This window comes from Oryctolagus cuniculus, chromosome 10, assembly GCF_051225735.1.
Source record: "Oryctolagus cuniculus isolate XC-2025 breed Fujian yellow rabbit chromosome 10, ASM5122573v1, whole genome shotgun sequence".
In the NCBI taxonomy this organism is placed as follows: Eukaryota; Metazoa; Chordata; class Mammalia; order Lagomorpha; family Leporidae; genus Oryctolagus; species Oryctolagus cuniculus.
Genome location: NC_142876.1, coordinates 100575155 through 100597287, shown reverse-complemented (window position 1 = coordinate 100597287; position 22133 = coordinate 100575155). Strand labels below are relative to the sequence as shown.

At 43.6% G+C, this 22133-nt stretch overlaps 1 protein-coding gene across 29 annotated transcripts in view; it reads left to right on the top strand.

Moving 5' to 3' along the window:
* RBM6 (RNA binding motif protein 6) overlaps positions 1-22133 on the top strand; it is a 116168-nt gene that overhangs the window by 87987 nt on the left and 6048 nt on the right. For 16 of the 29 annotated variants that reach the window (XM_089306228.1, XM_089306222.1, XM_089306224.1 and 13 more), the window contains 11 exons: positions 5582-5642; positions 10283-10552; positions 10939-11099; positions 12235-12332; positions 12977-13019; positions 13161-13242; positions 13609-13697; positions 14072-14218; positions 18411-18506; positions 19237-19497; positions 21067-21141. In XM_089306228.1, coding sequence (XP_089162354.1) covers positions 5582-5642; positions 10283-10552; positions 10939-11099; positions 12235-12332; positions 12977-13019; positions 13161-13242; positions 13609-13697; positions 14072-14218; positions 18411-18506; positions 19237-19497; positions 21067-21141 — 1383 coding nt within the window. The remainder of the gene's footprint in view (positions 1-5581; positions 5643-10282; positions 10553-10938; positions 11100-12234; positions 12333-12976; positions 13020-13160; positions 13243-13608; positions 13698-14071; positions 14219-18410; positions 18507-19236; positions 19498-21066; positions 21142-22133) is intronic. The other 13 variants (XM_089306234.1, XM_089306230.1, XM_070050797.2 and 10 more) reach the window with 1 other exon arrangement.

The window sequence follows — 22133 nt, the reverse complement described above, 5'->3', positions numbered from 1 at the left end:
AATACCTTTCTGTAGAAGTAGACATCCATTGTTAAAGCTCCTGCATGTCTCCAGCAACAGCATTTACAAGGGCAAAGCTCTTCATTCTATGTAAACTTTTGATTAACTGGAGGCCAAGGCAAGGTCCTTAATTTTTGTTTCTCAGCTGCTGCATATGACCATAGAATGTTCGATACTGGAGATGCTTTCTCCATGGCATATGCCTTGCTTTCTGTTGATTATAAAAATAGTAGACATTTGTCCTACCAACTCTTCTCTGTTACTGTCCCTAGTTGTGCTCACAAGGAAACTGGTATTTGGAAAGGAAAATTTGGAGAACCTGATTTTTGTGGGAGCTGTCCATAAGGATATTTTGGGACTTCCAAGAGTATAGAACTTCAGACACCATGTTGCTTTATTTCTGTTAAACTTATATTTTTGTAGATTGACACATTAAAAAGAAATTATACTGTACTGTTTTATTAACAGTTCAGTTTTATCAGTAAACATGAAAATATAATTTTAGGGGCAGATGCTATGGTATTAAGCTGCTGCCTGTGCTGCTGGCATCACCGCATGGGCTCCAGTTCATGGCTCGGCTGCTCCACCTCTGGTCTAGTTCCCTGCTAATGTGCCTGGGAAAGCAGCAGAGGATGGCCCAAGTGTTTGGGCCCCTGTACCCATGTAGGAGACCTAGATGAAGCTCTTGGCTCCTGGCTTCAGCCTGGCCCAGCTCTGGCTATTGTGGCCATCTAGAAAGTGAACCAGCAGTTGGAAGATCTCTGTCTCTCCCGTTCTCTCTCTAACTCTGCCTTTCAAATAAATAAATAAATATTTTTTAAAGAAAGGAAAAAATCTCGGTTTCCATTGCTACTACTTACCTTCTAAAATAATAATGAAAAATTCATATTTTTTCCTTATTTTTGTTAATAAATCTTCTAAATTATTATTTATTAAGAGTATTATAGGCCGGCACCGCAGCTCACTAGGCTAATCCTCCGCCTTGCAGCGCCAGCACACCGGGTTCTAGTCCCGGTCGGGGCGCCGGATTCTGTCCCGGTTGCCCCTCTTCCAGGCCAGCTCTCTGCTGTGGCCAGGGAGTGCAGTGGAGGATGGCCCAAGTGCTTGGGCCCTGCACCCCATGGGAGACCAGGAGAAGCACCTGGCTCCTGCCTTCGGATCGGCACGGTGTGCTTGCCGCAGCGCGCCAGCCACAGTGGCTGTTGGAGGGTGAACCAACAGCAAAGGAAGACCTTTCTCTCTCTCTCACTGTCCACTCTGCCTGTCCAAAAAAAAAAAAAGTATTATAGAACTTGACAAAGTTGTTTTTTGTTTTTTTTTTTTTTTTTTTTTTTGACAGGCAGAGTGGACAGTGAGAGAGAGAGAGACAGAAAGGTCTTCCTTTGCCGTTGGTTCACCCTCCAATGGCCGCCGCGGCCAGCGCGCTGTGGCCGGCGCACTGCGCTGATCCGATGGCAGGAGCCAGGAGCCAGGTGCTTTTCCTGGTCTCCCATGGGTTGCAGGGCCCAAGCACCTGGGCCATCCTCCACTGCACTCCCTGGCCACAGCAGAGGGCTGGCCTGGAAGAGGGGCAACCGGGACAGAATCCGGTGCCCCGACCGGGACTAGAACCCGGTGTGCCGGCGCCGCTAGGCGGAGGATTAGCCTAGTGAGCCGCGGCGCCGGCCAGAACTTGACAAAGTTTAATAAAACTTAAGCTAGACATTTTTGGTAGTCTCAATAAAATACAGTTTGGATAGCTATGATTATTATATGCCAAAGCACTTCTCTTTCTTGGATATATTGTCTTACAATGTCATTTTAGGAAAACTTGTAACCTTTTTTTTAAAAAAGATTTATTTATTTAATTGAAAGTCAGAGTTACACAGAGAGAAGGAGACGCAGAGAGAAAGAGAGGCCCTCCATCCACTGGTCCACTACCCAACTGGCCTCAACAGCCGGAGCTGCGCCATTCTGAAGTCAGGAGCCAGGAGCTTTCTCCAGGTCTTCCCACACAGGTGCAGATGCCCAAGCAGTTGGATCATCTTCCACTGCTTTCCCAGGTCATAGCAGAGAGCTGGATTGGAAGTCAAGCAGCTGGGACTTGAATGGGCACCCAGGATGCCAGCACTACAGACGGTAGTTTTACCTGCTACGCCACAGCGCTGGCCCCAACATTTAAGCTTTTTGGGGTTTTGTTTGTACAATACACATAACATAAAATTTATCATTGTAACCCCTTTAAAGCATATTTTCAGTGGCATTAAGTGGCTTCACAATATTGTGTGACCATCAACTTTTTTTTATCTAGCTACAGAATTTTTTTGATGATCCCAAAACAATCCATTAGTCATTAACCACCCCCTAAATCCACATTCCCCAATTCCTGACAACCAATAATCTGCTTTCTGTATCTTTGGATTCTCCTATTCTGGACATTTCAAATAAATGGGATTATAAAATATTTTTTACTTTTTTTTCTCTTAAAGATTTACTTATCTAATTTTTGAAAGAGTTATAGAGAGAGGGAGAGACAGAGAACGCCGTCTAGGTCCGGCACTGTGGTGTAGTAGGTTAAGCCTCCTTCTGTGGTGCTGGCATCCCTTATGGGCGCTGATTCGAGTGCTGGCCATCCCACTTCCGATCCAGCTCCCTGGTAGTGCTCCTAGGAGACCATTGGAAGATGGCCCAAATGCTTGGGCCCCAGCGCCTGCATGGGAGACCCGAAAGAAGCTCCTGGCTCCTGGCTTTGGATCAGCCCAGCTCCCTTCATTGCGGCCGTTTGGGGAGTGAACTAGCAGAAGGAAGATCTCTCTGTCTCTCCCTCTCTATGTAACTCGGCCTCTTAGATAATCTTTAAAAAAGAAAAAGAGAAATCTTGTATCCCACTGGTTCACTCCCCAAATGTTTCTAACAGCCAGCGCTGGGCCAGGCCAGAGCCAGGAGCCAGAAGCCTCTTATGGGTTTCCCATGTGGGCGACAGGCCCAGGTACCTAGGCCATTGTCCATTGCTTTTCTAGGCCATTAGAAGGAAGTTGGATTGGAAGCAGAACAGCCGGGATTCTAACCAGCACCCACATGTGATGCCAGCATCACAGGAAGTGGCTTTACCTGCTGTGCCACAATGCAGGCCCCAATATTTGGCCTTTTGCATCTGCTTTTTCACCTAGTATCTTTTAAATGTTCATCCACGTTATAACTCTTATCTACTACATTCCTTTTTTATGGCTGGTTAATATATAGTTATACCACATTTTGTTATTCTATCAGTTGCTCCTCTTCTAGTCCAGCTCTCTGCTGTGGCCCGGGAGGGCAGTGGAGGATGGTCCAAGTGCTTGGGCCCCTATACCCGCATGGAGCAGGAGGAAGCACCTGGCTCCTGCCTCCGGATTGGCACAGTGCTGGCCGTAGCAGCCATCTAGGGAGTGAACCAACGAAAGGAATACCTTTCTCTCTGTCTCTCTCTCGCTGTCTATAACTCTACCTGTCAAATTAGAAAAAATAAAAAGAGTTATATTTTTTGAAAGGCTGAGTGACAAAGAAAAAAGAAACACAGAGAGATATGTCCCATCCATGGATTGACTCCCCAGATGGCTACAACAATCCACCAGGTGTAGGCCAGGCTGAAGTCATAATCCATTTACTCTATCCTGGGAACTGGTGTCGTGGCACAGTGGGTTAAGCTGCTGCATGTGATGCCTGCGTCCCATATTGGAGCACTAGTTTGAGCCCTTCTCCTCAACTTCTAATCCAACTAATGGGCTGCTAATAGGCCTGAGAGTGCAGAAGATAACCCAAATACTTAGGCCCCCAAGATCCATGTAGGAGACCTGAATGAAGTTCCAGGCTCCTGATTTCAGCCAGGCTCAGCCCCTGCCATTGTTTTCATTTGTGGAGTGAACCAGCAGATGGAAAATCTTTCTCTCTGGCCTGTCCTCTCTCTATCACTCTGCCTTTCAAATAAATAAATCTGTTTTAAAATGTTCTGCATGAAACAAAAATGCATATTTATAAGGTCTGACCTATAGACAATAGTGACAAGAGAAAAGCGAAAATGACTTTATAAATTAATAAAGATATATAATAAAAAATTTTAAGGGAGTGATTTGAACTATGACAGTTTGGTTGTATTGTCCCCTAATGATAAACCATTTGTTCAGTCAGTTGTCTGTGGATAATTTGTGCTTTCTGAGATTTTTAGAAGGGTAGAGGTGCCATTCCTACGTATATAGTCTTGGACCTGATGTGGAATCTTGTTTTGTTTTCATATTTTGTTAAATGTTTATAGCATTATTAGTATTATTCAGAATAACCAAGAAGTGGAAAGAGCTCAAATGTCAACTGATGAATGGACAAACAAAATTGGTATATCTATACAATGAAATGTCTGGAAATAAAAAAATATTAAAATTATAAATACACTGTGCTAGACACAAAAGACCATATATAATAATTCTATAGGCCAGGGGTAAGAATGGGAAATGACCACTAGATTTCTTTCAGGAGTGATGAAAATGCTCTAAAATTAAATTGTGTAATGGTTGCACTATGCATTTGCTAAAAGTCATTAAACTTTGCTGTTAAAATGGTTGATTTTTATGGTATTCAAATTGTGCCTAGCAAAGTTAGGATTCTTACTCAGCCATTTATCAGCTGAATTGTCATATACCACAGCACCTCTGCTGTGGTAACAAGCAGTCCTCAAATCCTGGTGGCTTAAAACAGTAAACGTTCTTCACTTAAATTGCATGTCAGGGTTATGGGTTGTTTATTGCATTTCTGCTCCACATGACTTTTCATCTTGGAACCCTGGTTGAAGGGAAAGTCTCAGTGGGGCTGTCTTCTCCTGGCTGAGGGAAAATGTGAGACGCTCATTCACACAAACAGTGGCTCTTAAAGCTTCTCTTGACCTGGTGTTAGTCATGTTCTCTCACACTCTATTAATCAGGAAGACATATGGCCAAAATGCACTCCCCTACAGGGAAAAAACATAGCCACCTGAGCATGGCAGAGGTGTGTGCTTGATCCACTGACAGGAAAAGAAAAAAGGAAATGACAAACTAATACCCTTACTTAAGTTTTTCAGTCTCACTAGCCCTCAGTTTTCCTTACGTATAAAATAGAAAGAGAATAGTGCCTATTTCATGGAGTTTATACAGTTATTGGAATCAGTAAGTGAAAACATGTAAAGTAGGACTGGTGCAGGGTTTCGCTGTTTAAGTGTTAGCCACTGCTGCTGCTGTTCTCTTCCTTCCTCCATCTGACAAACCCACATTTCAAGACATCTTGAATGGCATCCTCTTCATGGTTTCTGCTCTTTGTTTTCCTGCTGACCATCTGCCTTTGAAGTTCAGTGGTGAAAATACAGTGCTTTGGGGCTGGGCGATGTGCTTGGCTTTTTATTTACATTGCAAAATGCCTCTTCCCTTCTTCTGGGCTAGTGAAGGTTCCCCTTCCTTTGAAAGTCCTTCAGATAGCTTCCACAGGATAGTTTGTTTCTTTCACTTTTGACAGGTGTTACTTGTTGGATAGATCAATGGATATATAAGGTTTTAAATAAATGTTTTCTATCAAATTGAATTACTTCTCCTTTTCCTTGCAGTGTAAGAGCAGCACTGGTGGGCACCGATCTTCATGTTCATTCTACAAATGCCCAAGGGAAGGTGAGTGGTAGAAGTGGTGATTGTGGTTTTATGTAGTGCAAAGAGCAAAACAAATTTCATATTCTCCTTGGCTTTAAAGAATTTTCATCTCTAAATGAAGCTGATGTGTAAAGCTTTTGAAAGTGCAGATTGATACCCAACTTCACGTGATGTGTTAGTAAAGATTAGGATCCCAGAATCCCTCCAGAAGATGGAGATGCGATTATGCTCAAGTGGCTGAGTAAGCTGGTGATCAGAGGTCAGTAGTATTGTTATAGAGAATAAATTTCAGATGTCAGGTTGAAATAGAATCTGTAGGGCACCAGGGCTGTTACTGTGGCACAGCAGGTTAAGCTTCCACCTGCAATGCCAGCATCTAATGTGGGCGCTGGCCCAGATCCAGCCATTGCCACCATTTGGGGAATGAACCAGTGGTTGGAAGATCAATCTCTCTTGTCTCAATCCTCCTCCTTCCCTCTGTCCTTCCATCTCCCACTCTGTCACTCTTCCTATAACTCTACTTTTCAAATAAATAAAGTAAATCTTAAAAAAAAAAAAAATAGCCAGGGCTGGGTGAGGGTGGGCTGGTGATATGGTGTAACGGGTTAAGCTGCCATCTGCAGTTATAGCAACCCATATGAGCACTGGTTCAAGTCCTGGCTGCTTACTTCCAACCCAGCTCCCTGTTAATGTGCCTGGGAAAGCAGCAGAAGATGGCCCAAGTGCTTGAGTCCCTGCATCTATGTAGGGTGAAGCTCCTGGCTTCTGGCTTCAGCCTAGCCCAGCTCCAGCTGGTGGCCATTTGGAGAGTGAACCAGTGGATGGAAGATCTTTGTCTGTTTCTCCCTTTCTCTCTCTGTAATTCTTTCAAACAGATAAATAATTTTTTTTAAGAAAAAAGTCTGTATGATATCTGTTTATATGACAAACTACACACATTCACACTTCTTTGAAGTTACTGGGAATTGTTTGCTGTATTATTTTCTCATTTATATTCCATGTAAGCATTTCAGAATCTGCTACGAAAAAAATAATTAAAATAACAATAAAAATGGGTCCACAGCAGATTAAGTCTTTGCCTGGGATGTCAGAATCCTATTTAGATTTTGGTTTGTATCCTGGCTGCTCTGCTTAGATCCAGCTCCCTGCTAATGCACCTGGGAATGCACCAGATGATGGCCCAAGGACTTGGACCCCTGCCTCCCATGGTGGGAGATCTAGATCGAGTTCCTGGCTCTCAGCTTTCCCCTGCCCCAATCTTGGCTGTCACACTTATTTGGGGAGTGAACCAGTGGATGGAAAAATCTCTTTTTCTTTGTCTCTCCTTCTGTCTCTGTAACTCTGCCTTTCAATAGATAAATCTTTAAAAAGTAATAGCAGTAAAAATCTAAGCAAAAGAAAATAATTAAGATTGGAGGATTGGGTGGCACCGCAGCTCAATAGGCTAATCCTCTGCCTGCGGAGCCGGCACACTGCGTTCTAGTCCCAGTCAGGGCGCCGGATTCTGTCCCGGTTGCCCCTCTTCCAGGCCAGCTCTCTGCTGTGGCCTGGGAGTGCAGTGGAGAATGGCCCAAGTACTTGGGTTCTGCACCCCATGGGAGACCAGGAGAAGCACCTGGCTCCTGCCATCGGATCAGTGCGGTGCGCGGTAACCACTGGAGGGTGAACCAACGGCAAAGGAAGACCTTTCTCTCTGTCTATCTCTCTCACTGTCAACTCTGCCTGACCAAAAAAAAAAAAAAAGATTGAAGGATCATAGAGAAATCAAGCACTTTACTTTTTTAATTAACTTTTTGATTGACGCAATCACTCTACATGTTTATGGAGTACAATTCAACACACATATATGATGTGATGTAAAGCACAGAACTTGAAGTAAATTTCTTCAGAGAAGTTTTATGTAGACTTTGAAGAGTCTTGGAAAGGCATCTCAAGGTAATCCTATAGCAGTTACTGACAGTATGTGTCTGTTTCAGATATCCCCCAGGAAAGCCAGGGCATGACCATGGAATATAGTTTGGTACAGAATTCAAGCAGCCTTCTGAAGGACATGTTCTAAGGTTAAAATCCAGTGTACTTTTGTGCTGCTGTTCGGCATACCAGTTAAGACACCAGTTGTGATGCCTGTATCCTATATTAGAGTGTTTCATTTTGAATCCAGATTCCACTCCTGAATCTGGCTTCCTTCTACTATGTACCTTGGGAGGTAACAAGTGGTGGTTGAAGTACAAAGGTCCCTGCTTCTAATCTGGGAGACCCTGATTGAATTTCTGGGCTCTCAACTTCAGCCTGGCAGAGCCCTAGTTGTTGCAGGTCTTTAGGAAGTGAACCAGGGGCCAATGCTGTGGTGCAGCAAGTTAATGCCCAGGCCTGAAGCACCAGCATCCCATATGAGTGCCTGTTCAAGTCCTGACTGCTCCACTTCTGATCCAGCTCTCTGCTATGGCTTGGGAAAGCAGTAGAAGATGGCCCAAGTCCTTGGGTCCCTGCACCCACGTGGGAGACCCAGAAGAAACTCCTGGCTTCGGATCGGCACAGCTCCAGCCGTTGCAGCCAATTGGGGAGTGAACCATCGGATGGAAGACCACTCTTTCTCATTGCCTCTCCTCTCTCTGTGTAACTCTGATGTTCAAATATAATAAATAAATCTAAAAAAAAAAAAAAAAAAGAGGGGCCAGCGCCATGGCCCACTCAGTTAATCCTCCGCCTACAGCGCCAACATCCCATTTGGCACTGGTTCTAGTCCCGGTTACTCCTCGACCAGTCCAGCTCTCTTGCTGTGCCCTAGGAAAGCAGTGGAGGATGCCCAAGTGCTTGGGCCCCTGTACCCGCATGGGAGACCAGGAGGAAGCACCTGGCTCCTGGCTTCGTATCAGTGTAGCTCCAGCCATTGCGGCCATTTGTGGGGGGAACTAATGGAGGGAAGACCTTTCTCTCTCTCATTCTCCCTCACTGTCTGTAACTCTACCTGTCAAATAAATAAAAATCTTAAAAAAAGAAAAGTAAATCTTTAACAACAAAAAAAAAGTGAACCAGTGGATGGACAATCTCTCCATCTCTCCCTCTCTGCTTTTCAAATAAAACATTTTTTTTAAAGATTTATTTATTTATTTGAAAAGCAAAGTTACAGAGAGGCAGAGGCAGAAAGAAGTCTTCCATCTGCTGGTTCACTCCCCAGATGGCCACAATGGCGGGAGCTGGGCCGATCTGAAGCCAGGAGAAAGGAGCTTCTTCCAGTTCTTCCTTGTGGGTGCAGGGGCCCAAAAACTTGGACCATTTTCTATTGCTTTCCCAGGCCATAGCAGAGAGCTGGATCAGAAGTGGAGCAGCCGGGAATTGAACTGGTACCCACATGGGATGCTGGCACTGCAGGCAGAGGTTTTACCTGTATGCCACAGCACCCGCCCTATAAAATATTTATTTAAAAAATTTAATAAATAAAATTTTTGATATGCCTTCAGAGTTTTTATTTATTTACTTTATTTATTGGTAAGGCAGAGTTACAGAGAGAATAGGAGAGATGGAGAAAGAGAGCATCCATCCATTAGTTCACTTCCCAAATGGCTGCAACAGTCAGGGTGAAAACCAGGAGCCTGGAACTCCAGCTGGTCTCCTACATGAGTGACAGGAGTCTGTGTACTTGGACATCTGCTGCTGCTTTCCATGTCCATTTTCAGGGAGCTGGATTGGAAGTGGAGCAGCTGCATCTCACACTCTGATATGGGATTTTGGTGTTAGAAAGCAGTGGCTTCGCCGCCGCCGCGGCTTACTAGGCTAATCCTCCGCCTTACGGCGCCGGCACACCGGGTTCTAGTCCCGGTCGGGGCGCCGGATTCTGTCCCGGTTGCCCCTCTTCCAGGCCAGCTCTCTGCCGTGGCCAGGGAGTGCAGTGGAGGATGGCCCAAGTGCTTAGGCCCTGCACCCCATGGGAGACCAGGAGAAGCACCTGGCTCCTGCCATTGGATCAGTGCGGTGCGCCAGCCGCAGCGCACCGGCCGTGGCAACCATTGGAGGGTGAACCAACAGCAAAAGGAAGACCTTTCTCTCTCTCTCTCTCTCTCTCTCTCACTGTCCACTCTGCCTGTCAAAAAATTTAAAAAAAAAATAAACAGAAAAAGGAGAAGTTGCTATTAAAAAAAAAAAAAAAGAAGAAGAAAGCAAGCAAGCAGTGGCTTAATCTGCTGTACCACAATGCCAGGCCCTAAATGACTTTTTTGTAATGCTTGGTTTTTTGTTTGTTTTGTTGGTTTATTTTGTTTTTGTAATTTATTTGGAAAGCAGAGTGACAGATAGAAATAGAGATCTTCTTATCTGCTGGTTCACTCCCCAAATGCCAAAGGTGTCAGCCTGGAAATCAATCCAGGTTTCCCACATGAGTGACAAGGTCCCAAGTACTCACCATCACCTGTTGCCTCCTGGGGTGGGCATTCATTAGCAGGAAGCTTGATTAGAAGAGGAATATCTGGAACTTGACCCAGGTACTCTGACTTGGAAAACAGGTGGGTGTTGTCTTAGCTGCTGCGCCAAGCGCCACCCTTTATAAGTATTTCTGAGACAGTATTTAAAATATTTGGTGGTAGATAAGGAGGAAGCAAAGTAGCAGTTTTTTTTTTTTTTTAAAGCCTTCTTGGGATTCTCTGTTTCTGTTCCCCTGATGACAGAATCCAAGCAAGTATTAATAACCTACCCTCAGCCTCAGAAAACATCTATACCAGCCTCATCAGAAAAACAACCCAACCAGCTTGCAAGGCCAGCTGATAAGGAATCCGAATCCAGGAAGCGGGAAGAAGGACAAGAATCACGCTTGGGACATCAAAAGCGAGAAGCAGAAAGGTGTCTGCCTCATTCTCGCAGAGAAGGGCCCACTTTCCGAAGAGACAGAGAAAAGGAACCATGGTCTGGAGACGTACGCCAGGATGGGGAGAGCAAAAGTAAGTGATTTTTCAGGGCATTTGCCAGACATTGACCAAAACTATTGGAGAATAGATAGCCCATGTTGTGGCTAAGAGCCAGCGACTTCCCCATACCATAGAACTGTGCAAAGCCTGATTACACAAACCATTGCTTTCTTTTACCTTTACTGGACTAGTTGAAGGAATCGACGCTCTCCAAATGCAAATTGCTATATAAATACAGTAAGGCATAATTTTAGATTTCTAGGTATCGGCAAAGAAGTGTTTGTCTAGCATTTCTTTATAAATCCAGCCTTGCTAGAGCAGAGTGGTAATAGCAATGAAAAAATGAGTCATGTGCGTGGGACTTCAGACATTCACATGTCTCTTTCCTTGTTCCTCCCATTTGTGTTTGGTTTATTCAGCAATCATGCTAAAACGCATCTATCGTTCCACCCCACCTGAAGTGATAGTGGAAGTGCTAGAACCCTACGTCCGCCTTACTACTGCCAACGTCCGCATCATCAAGAACAGAACCGGCCCCATGGGCCACACTTATGGCTTTATTGACCTTGACTCGCATGCGGTGAGTTTCCACTAGCTTGGAATAGTCTAGGGTAAGGCAACTAAAAGAGGTTTTGACATACTGTTTACCATTTGAATTCTCACGTGCTTCTTGGTATCTTAACTTTCTTTGTTCTCCCCTTTGGGTTTAATTTTCATTCCGGTGAGGTGATTGTTCTTGAAAATCAGAAATGTGTGTGATTCTTCAGGCCATTATTCCTGTAATGGCATTAGTTTTCAACTTAATTTCATGTGAAGAATCTGAGTACTGAACCCTCCAAGGTTATAATGAATTTTTAGATTTCTTAGTTTTTCTTTGTCCATCCATAGATGGTTTTATATTTGATGGTAGCAGGGGATTTCTTCTTTTTCTTCAAAGTATTTAATAGTTTCTTGTGGCTTGAGTTTTTAGTTTTAAGGCCCTTTTCTATGGAAATGATATAAATGTAGTAATGGTAGTTATTGATATGTCTTAGATTTCATGCTCAAATTTCACAAGAAACTTTGTAAACAGAATCTGATATGTTGACAGTTGCAGCCCAAAAGAGGATTTGAGTTTCTGAAGTTTATCTCAGAAGCTGACATCTACTGTGATCGTTGTTCTGATCAGTCCTTCATCAAGAGTTGGTCTTTTTTTTTTTCTTATTTATTTGAAAGGCAGATACAGAGGGACATACACATACACACACACACACACACATACATACATACACACACACGTAGAGAGAAAGACAGATCTTCCATCTTCTGATTCACTCCCCCAAATGGCTACAATGGTGGGGGGCTGGGCCAGGCCAAAGCCAGGAGCCAGGAACTTCATCCAGGTCTCCCTGTGCAAGGACCCAAGTGCTTAGGCCATGTTCCACTGCTTTCCCAGGTGCAAAGCAGGGAGCTAGATCAGAAATGAAGCATCTGGGACTCGACCTAGTGCTCACATGGGATGCAGGTGTTATAAGCATCAGCCTGACCCGTGGTATCAGTGCCTGCCCCTTCCCCACCCCCTGCCTTTTCATTTTTACTATTGCCCTCTTAATGTTAAGATTATGACCAGAACACAATCTTCAATAAATTTATCTTTTAGAAAGAAAAACCGATGTTCTCTTTCAAAGGACACGGGCTTTCTCTCTTTGGGTTCAAGTGTGCCTTTGGTTCCCTAGGAAGCTCTTCGCGTAGTCAAGATCTTGCAGAACCTTGATCCACCATTTAGCATCGATGGGAAGATGGTAGCTGTAAACCTGGCCACTGGAAAACGAAGGTAAAGGCAGGAAGGTGGAGATCTCTTGTGCTGCCCCTACTTGAATTTCTCCTTTTCCTGGCTAGAGAGACAGATAGGAAGGTATGGTGCCTTCCTAGTGCAGGCTGTTTCCAATATGTGCTCATATGTTTTCTTTTTCTAAATCTTACCCTTCCTGACTCTAAAATTGTTTTTGTTCTTATACAGTATTACTGGATACTTTAGGCTTTTTGCTTGTAACTGCCTAGTATCCTTGGGTCTCATGGTGATAAGTTTTAGATATGCAGAAAAACTTCAGTACTTCCTTTCCCCTTCGAATCGTATAAAAAAATGCTGTCCTGACCTCCCACTTCCCTGATTTTGTTCATTTCCCTATGATCCTGGAGTGGTAACAGAAGATAGCTGCAGCAGCAAGACAGGCTTTAAGAGATGAGGCACATCTTGCTCTAGCAACCTCAGTCACTGTCTTGCTTCAGCAGTTGGCTTTGTAGGACTCCCACTGCTCCTTCCCTCAGGAAAGTGTAAACCGTCCAACCTGCTTGCTGTCTGGCTTGGTTCCTTTCCCTGAGAAATAGAGAAAGGAGAATTTCTCAGTGAGTTTATAGAATTAGACACTCTTCAAGTGCCTTTTGCTAACAGACACTTGACATGTATGTTTGTTGCAGAAATGATTCTGGAGACCATTCTGACCACATGCATTACTATCAGGTAGGCTTTAACAGGTGGGGAGTACACTACTAATATCCTCAGGTGACTGAAAGGGTCATCTTCAATTTTCTCTAATGGGTGACTGTTAATGTTAATCATTATTAGATAGTTTCATAATTTCAACTTGCCTTTTTTTGCTAGGGCAAAAAATATTTCCGAGATAGGAGAGGAGGTGGCAGAAATTCAGATTGGTCTACAGATACAAATCGACAGGGACAACAGTGTAAGTGACTCTTGTTTTCTTTCTGTTCTTTTTGTTTGAGTCACTACTCATTACTTGAAATCTTTCTGTTCTTAAAAAACAATATTTATGAGTATGTATATAATGTCTACATATGAAGTACTTACAGCAAATGTTAAAAATTGTTAAAGTTTAAAGCTAAAAAAACTCACCTTTTTAAAAAAGAAATCTTTGTAGTCACAAAATTAGCAAGAAGTGCTCTTATCTGGGTGTGCTTATTCGAAGAGATTACCATTTTTGTTTTGTGCCTGTTTATTGTACCATCCTAATTCCTGAGTTGTTCTTAGTGAGTCCCCAGGGAGAGCTTCATTGCACAGGGATTGACATTGGTTCTGGTTTTATTCTCAGCAGCATCATCTGACTGCTACATATATGATTCTGCTACTGGCTACTATTATGACCCTTTGGCAGGAACGTATTATGACCCCACCACCCAGGTGAGTTTTTGGCTTTATTCATGTTTTCAGTGATCCTTTTGAAAAGCACCCATAATTTGTTACTTTGAGGATTTTATTCCCTGGATCCTCTGGATGCTCAATGCATGAAAAGTGGAAAAATTTAAATCTGTGGAAACTGAATTGTTGCTTATATGGAAAATCAATGCCTTGTGGCATTACAGGTAAGAACAGTGCTGCTCTTAAAAATCTGGATATGTCCTGGCCCCTGGAATGGGTTTTTAGATTGGCATGGGTACTTAGGCTATGAGTATGAGAGCTGTTCTTTCCCTAAAAGGGAACTGAGCTCCTTAGACCTGGAATTGCTGGGAGAATGAAATCTTCTTTAGACTTACTTGTTTCCAACTATATCATAGCAAGAAGTCTATGTGCCCCAGGACCCTGGGTCACCTGAGGAAGAAGAGATCAAGGAAAAGAAATCCACCAGTCAAGGAAAGTCAAGTAGCAAGAAAGAAACATCTAAAAAAGAAGGCAAGGAGAAAAAAGACAGAGGAGTGACAAAGGTAAGGAGACTTGTGAGTCTACTGTCTGTGACCAAAATAATTACAGATTAAAATACAGACATCATGCACAAAGATGTAAAGTTAATTAAGAGGTAGGTGTTTGGCCTAGTAGTGTTTTAAGTTGTTTGCATCTCCCATAGCAGTTTTTAGATTTAGTTCTTGGCTCCCAGTTTCACCTTTCTGACAAAACTGTGGGTGGTAAAGCAAAGTGACTCAGCTCAGATCCCAACACTGGGGCTGGTGCTGTGGCATAGCAAGTAAAGCTGCTGCCTATAGTGCCAGCATCCCATATGGGTGCTGGTTCGAGTCCTGACTGCTCCACTTCCAGTTCAGCTCCCTGCTAATGAGCTTGGGAAAGCAGCAGAAGATGGCCCCTTGGGCCCCTGCACTCATGTAGGTGACCTGAAAGAAGCTCCTGGCTTCTAGCTTTGGATAGGCCCATCTGCAGCCATCGGAGCCATTTGAGGAGTGAACCAGTGGATGGAAGAGATCTCTCTCTATGTATATCTTTCTCTCTCTCTCTCTAACTCTGCCTTTCAAATGAATAAATAAATCTTAAAAAAAAAAAATCCCAGGGCCTCTCTGTGGCTCACTTGGTTAATTCTCCGCCTCCCATATGGGTGCCAGGTTCTAGTCCCGGTTGCTCCTCCTCCAGTCCAAATCTCTGCTGTGGCCCAGGAGGACAGTGGAGGATGGGCCAATTACTTGGGCCCCTGCACCAGGAGGAAGCACCTGGCTCCTGGCTTCAGATCAGCACAATGCGCCAGCCGTGACAGCTATTTGGGGAGTGAACCAACAGAAGGAAGACCTTTCTCTCTGTTTTTCTCACTCACTGTCTGTAACTCTACCTGTCGAGTAAATAAATAAAATCTTTAAAAAAAAAAAAATCCCAACACTTCAGAGCCATGCATTTGTACTTGTTTACTTTCCCTTTGACTCTATATACTCTATATACACAATTCTGTAAGTGTAATTATAGCAAGGATATTGTTTTGTATTCTTTATTCACTTGTCATTTAATCATTATTATTTTTATGTTTCTACAATACTCTTTATTATTTTTGGTGCTTCTGTGGTAAAAATTCATTACAACTATACTTTCATTTTCTTCATCATTCGTGCATTCTTTTGTTTCCTTTTTTCTAAGATTTATTTATTTGTTTGTTTGTTTGTTTATCTGAAAGTCAGAGTTACACAGAGAGAAGAAAGGCAGAGAGAGGTCTTCCGTCTACTGGTTCACTCCCCAAATGGAGCTGTGTCAATCTGAAGCTAGGAGCCAGGAACTGGGGCCCAAGGACTTGGACCATCTTGTACTGCTTTCCCAGGCCATAGCAGAGAGCTGGATCGGAAGTGGAGCAGCCAAGTCTCGAACCGGCACCTATATGGGATGTTGGCGCTTCAGGCCAGGGCATTAACCTGTTGTGCCACAGCACCGGCCCCTGCTTCCTTTTTTCTAATCTTGTGTTGTCATACAGTATAGCATTTAGCATTTTATTTCACATTTTTTGTGGGTATGTGTACTAGAAACTTTTTATTTAAGGTACTCAAACTTCATGCATTTCATATATACAAATTTAGGAACATAGTGATTGTTCCCCCACTACCCTTGTTTCACTTTTATAAATCACTGTTTTAGAATGAATTTTCAGAATCAGAGATCGTGAGAAGTTTTGTACTAGATACAAAATCAAATTATTTACCAAATAATTATATTGATTTACCCAGGTATCAGTGAAAATGCATGAATTTGCTTGTAGTTTATTTAATAATTTATCTTTTTTTTCTTCTAATGTATCTAGAGATACAGAAAAGAGAAGTGGGAGCATAGGTGTCTGTGTATATCTTTAAAACTTAAAATTGGGGCCAGAGTTGTGGCACAGCAGGTTAAACCACTTCGTGGGATGCTTGCATCCCATACTGGAGTGCCATTCTGAGTCACAGCTACTCCAGCTTCCTGTTAATGTGTCCTGTGAGGCAGCAGATGATGCTTCGGCCCTGCTACCCAAATGGGAAACCCAGATAAAGTTCCAGGCTCCTTGCTTCAGGCTGGCCAAACGCTGGCTGTTGTGGGCATATTGGAAAGTAAACCAGCAAATGGAAGATTCTTTGTGTGTCTCTTTCTCTCTTTGTCACTCTGCTTTTCAAGTAGCTGGAAATAAAATAATAATTGAGGAGCTGATGCTGTGACATAGCAGGTAAAGCTGCTCTCTGTAGTGCCAGCATCTCATATAGGCACTGGCTTGAGTCCTGGCTGCTCCTCTTCCAATCCAGCTCTTGTCTGTGGCCTAAGAAAGCAGTAGAAGATGGTCCAAGTCCGTGGGTCCCTGCATCTGTGTGGGAAACCCAGGCAAAGCTCCAGGCTCCTGGCTTCAAATTGGCACAGCTCCAGCCGTTGCAGCCATTTGAAGACCTCTCTTTCTGTGTGTGCCTCTGCCTCTCTGTAACTCTGTCTTTCAAATAAATAAACCGGCTGGCACCACGGCTCAATAGACTAATCCTCCGCCTGCGGCGCCGGCATACTGCGTTCTAATCCCAGTCGCTCCTCTTCCTGGCCAGCTCTCTGCTGTGGCCTGGGAGTGCAGTGGAGGATGGCCCAGGTCCTTGGGCCCTGCACCCGAATGGGAGACCAGGAGAAGCACCTGGCTTCTGCCTTTGGATCAGTGTGGTGCACCGGCCGCAGTGAGCCAGCCGCGGCAGCCATTGGGAGGTGACCCAACGGCAAAGGAAGACCTTTCTCTCTGTCTCTCTCTCTCACTGTCCACTCTGCCTGTCAAAATAATAATAATAATAATAATTATTATTATTATAAGTAAACCTTTAAAAAAGAAAGGAAAAAAAAAAGAGGGCTGGCACTGTGACTCAGTAGGTTAATCCTCTGCCTGTGGTGCTGGTATTCCATATGGGTGCCAGTTCTGGTCCTGGCTGCTCCTCTTCAGATCCAGCTCTCTTCTAGCCTGGGAAGGCAGTGGAGGATGGCCCAGATGCTTGGGCCCCTGGACCCTTGTGGGAGACCCGGGAGCTCCTGGCTTCAAATCGGCCTAGCTTGGGCTGTTGTGGCCATTTGGAGAGTGAACAAGTAGATGGAAGACCTCTCTCTCTGTCTCTCCCTCTCACTGTCTGTAACTCTGTCTCTCAAATAAATAAAATCTTAAAAAAAAAAAAATGGAGTCATACTGGCTTGATATTTAGATTCTGCTTCTGCCCCCTTAAATCTTTCTAACTGCATTCCCAACCATTTGTAAAATGAAGGGATTAATGCTGATATAGGTATTTGTAATAATGATTATAGGAAATAATGTTACATATAAATGCTTCTGTGCCCTGATGTGTAGTAATCATAGAGTACATACTGGGTGGTTTTTTCTTTTAAGGATTTAATTATTTACTTACTTTATTTATTTGAAGGGCAGAGTGATAGGGAAAGACAGAGATCTTCCATCTACGGGTTCACTCTCCAAATGCCTGCACTAGCTGGAGTTGGGCCAGGCAAAAGTCAGGAGCCAGCAATTCATCAGGGTCTTCCAGATGAGTGGCAAGAACTCAGATACTTAGGCCATCACCTGCTGCCTTCCCAGGTGCAAGAGCAGGAAGCTGGATGGGAAGCTGGGGGAATTGAGACATGGGATGGATGCATCCAAAACAGTGGCTTAATGCATTGCACCCTACGGCGCCTCAAGTGTTATGGCTTTTGTTTGTTTAATTTTTATTTTGTTTGTAAGGCAGAGTTACTGAGAGAGAGGGAGATACAGAGGGAGATATCTTCCTTCAGATAGCTTACTCTCTAAATGGCCCCAACAGCCAGGACTGGGCCAGGTAGAAGGCTGGAGCCTGAAACTCCATTCAGGTCTCCCATGTGTGGTTGGGGGGCCGGGCCAAGCACCTGGGCCATCTTTCACTGGTTTTCCCAGGCCATTAGCAGGGAACTGCATTGGAAGTGGAGCAGCTGAGGCTTAAACTGGCACCCATATGGGATGCCAGCATTGTGGGTGATGGCTTAACCCACTGCACCACAATGCCAACCTTGAGTATTTTGTTTTTAAAGACATTCTATTTCAAAATCACTCTAGCAACATTATAGATCTTTAACAAATTAGGAGATTTGGAAAAATGAACCTAATTACACCAGGATTAACTCTTAACCCAGTTTTTTATGGACGAATATCATGTAAGAATTAATACTTTGTTTGATCAGTTTCAGGAAAATACCAGTGAGGGGAAGGCCCCCCAAGAAGATGTCTTTAAGAAACCCCTGCCTCCCACTGTGAAGAAAGAAGAGAGTCCTCCTCCAGTAAGGCTGACTGATGCCTGGGCTAGGGCTGGATCTGATTAGTGTGGTAAAGGAATCAGGAAGGCTAATCCCTCACTCTGGTGTCAGTCTTTTAGCTTTTCTGTCTCACAGATAAAGGGTGCCCTTGAGTGTATGCAGGAGGTAGTTTCCTGCCCGCTAATAGGGCTGTTACTGAAGAGTCTGAGGCAGTGATTTTTCTGTTTGCCCTGTGCCATTACCACCTGATTTGCCTTCCCCTTTTTGAATCACTAAAGAAGTTCATTTTTCTGTCCTCAGTATTTCCTGCCTTTTGGTGCCACATGGTAGGGGGATCATGTTTTTTAGTTTACCTTTCTGGCCAGAGCAAATGGTACTAACAGTGACTCTCATTTTTTAGATAACCTTGAAGTGATGGTATCTTTCCTTCATGGGTTACAGTACTTGAAGTTAATTTGTCGCTTCTTTGAAACTTTTTAACTCTTGCTATTTTCTGTGTTTCCACTTTCTTTTCCTTCTTGGTGTTCTGTTGCTAGGGTGATTTCTAAGGGAGCTTCAGTGAGCAGGGAACAGGGTTAAGCTGTAGCCATGTTGCTTCCATCTGGAAAATAAGCAGCATGGTCATTAGTCCTATATTTAACCCAGTTCATAATTCCAACTAAAGACAAACAAGATACCCATATCAGAATATCTAAAACACAGGCCCCAAAATAGAAGTTGAGTTTGATTTTGATCCCTGACCTTCTCCTTCCAGCCTAAGGTGGTAAATCCACTAATCGGCCTCCTCGGTGAATATGGAGGAGACAGTGACTATGAGGAAGAAGAGGAGGAGGAACAGGCCCCTCCCCAGCAGCCCCGCACAGTGCAGCCCCAACAGAGGGAGGAACTGGCCAAGAAGGAGAACGAAGAGGACAAACTCACTGACTGGAATAAACTAGCTTGTCTGCTCTGCAGAAGGCAGTTTCCCAATAAAGAAGTTCTGATCAAACATCAACAGCTGTCAGACCTGCACAAGGTATTAGTGGAAGGGGCCATGATCTTTCAGACTTTGGACTCTTGTCATTTATGGGTGTTACAGGAAATAAAGAAGCTGTATTGTCCTTCCTTAGCCTGTATCATCTCCTGTTCCTGTCATTAAAGCAGTCCAATTCAAGAAAGAATTGCTTTTCCACTTTTGTTCATGAGTTGCTCTGAATTAAGGCTCTTCCCACCTTCAAAGAACATCAATGTATAGATACCAAACAAGTAGCATAGTTGGGGCTGGTACATCAAATACAGAAGATGTACAGGAAGAAAAGAGATTGTGGAGTAGGAAACTCGTTTGCTGGGTTTCTCATCTTAGCTTTGCCATTCGCCTTACAGATGGAGCTCAGATAAGTGTCTTTTCTTCTTTGGCACTTGGTAGTTTTACCTTGGTTCTGTGCAGCTGTGATAGTATACAGTTGATCCCATTCTCCCATGAGTGAATAATTCTGCCATCTCTTCATATAGTAAGTATTGGTCTGAGCTCAGCACAACAGCTTTTCTTGGGGTATCAAACAGACATACATCGATCCTCCCCTGCAGACTTCTCGTTTATATGTACTGACCAAAGAGCCAAATTATGAAAAAATAAATCCCCAAATCAACTCATTTTTCTCAGAGTAATTTATTTGACAGTCCTTCAAGAGCGGATGAGGGGACTAGATTGAGATTTTCTTTCAACACAAAACCTAAAGTCATATAGCTAAAAGCTGAGAAGGTCTGCTTTTGATAAGTAGACTGCTTTTCCCAGCCATACTTGCACAGACTCTGCAAGCTTCTAGGACTTGAGAAGTTCTTTTTGACAGTCCCTAAACATATTGCCTCTCAAGTCTCTTTGACTTTCTGAGTCATCAGGTTAAAAAATATGAATTCTAGTTGATGACAGTGCTTCTAAAAAGCTGGAGATAAAAATAGTTGTGAAAAGAAAAGAGCCACAGGTCTAGTGAGTCCACAAATTGAACTGGCTCTAAGACAGTGGCCAGTAGATTGGAGAACTTTCCCTTTCCTTGGAGTCATCCAGTACAAAGAACCCCCTCTCCATACAAGAGCTGTTTCAGACTCCGTAAGTTTCATATCTGTGCCTGAGGGCTTGTATCTTAGAGATCCTGGTGCTCCTTTTCATGTTTCTCTGGACCCTGGAAAGAGTGACTAGTGTTAGGGGTTGGTAGATTGGGCAGCAGAGGTAGGCAGAGAGTTTAGGCATTTAGTTTTCCTCCCTGGTACCCTCATCCCCTCTCTCTTTTGTTTATTTATTTATTTTTTTCCCTCTTAAAGAATAAACCATACTTTTGTCTTTGATATTTTGGAAAAAAACAACGAAATTTCATTCTTGTGCCACGTTGTTTAACTAATCTTTGTGATGAGCCTGCATTAGAATCTGAGTTACCAATGGTGAAACTAAGGCCAGACAAGTTAGGGATTGTTGCTTGTGGGATACAGTGGTGATTTGGAAGACACAATCAAAAGAACCACAGTCCTAAGGGGACCATCAAGAAGGCCTAGAAGCATTTCTGGGACCATTTTTTCTAGACTGTGCTCATAGAATTCCCTCTCTTCTCAGCAAAACCTGGAAATCCACCGGAAGATTAAACAGTCTGAACAGGAGCTAGCCTATCTGGAGAGGAGAGAACGGGAGGTAAACTTTGGTGAACTGTTACTCTCCTTACCCCAACTCTTTTTGCTTTCTGTTGTAAACTTAATAGACTGTGCTGATCCCTCCCTATAAGATGACAGAGAATGAAGAGGCAAAAAGAAAAAAAGATGATATATACGTTTGTCAAAACTCATCCAATTCTACGATAAAATGAGTACATTTTATCTTTTACAGATTATACCTCAGTAAAATTGATTTTTTTTTCCTAAGATTTATCGATTGGTTGATTTAAAAGACAAATTGATAATGACGGAGAGACAGAGAGAAAACTTCTCTTCTACTAAAGTTCGTTCTTCAAATACCCAACATATCCAGTGCTGGGCCAGGCCAAAGCCAGGAACTGGGAACTCCATCTGGGTCTCCCACATGGGTAGCAGGAACCTAAGTACTTCAACCTGTTTCCCCTGCCTTCTCAGGCACATCAGTAGAAAGCTGGATCAGAAGCGAAGATCTCAGACCAGCATTCCATTATGGCATACAGGCATCTCAAGTCATGGAATAGCCACTGTACCACAACACCCTTCACAAAGCTGATATCTTAAGTCAGTGGAACAAAATGAAAGAGTATCAGTTAGGGCTGCTAAAATAGCATCATTTATTGGTGAAGGCTAAGTTGGAGGAAGCATCTTAGTGTGAGAGCCAAATGAACTTGCTATCTAGACCACACAATTAAGCAGACTTGCCTACCCAGTCACAGACTTCACCAGACCAGGACAGATCTTCTAGTTAGGAATCTACCTTGTTGCAGCAGTAAAGACACCACTCGGGGATGCCCACATTCCATACTGAGTTGCCTGGGTTTGGGTCTTGTCTCTGCATTCACTTCCAGCTTCTTAATGCTCATCCTGGGAAACAGCAGTAATGGCTCAAGTACTTGGGTCTCTGGTCCATGCCACCCATGTCCGAAACTTGTGTTGAGTTTAGCTCCTGGCTTTGAGCTGCCTCAGCTGTGGACATTGTAGGCATTTTGGGGG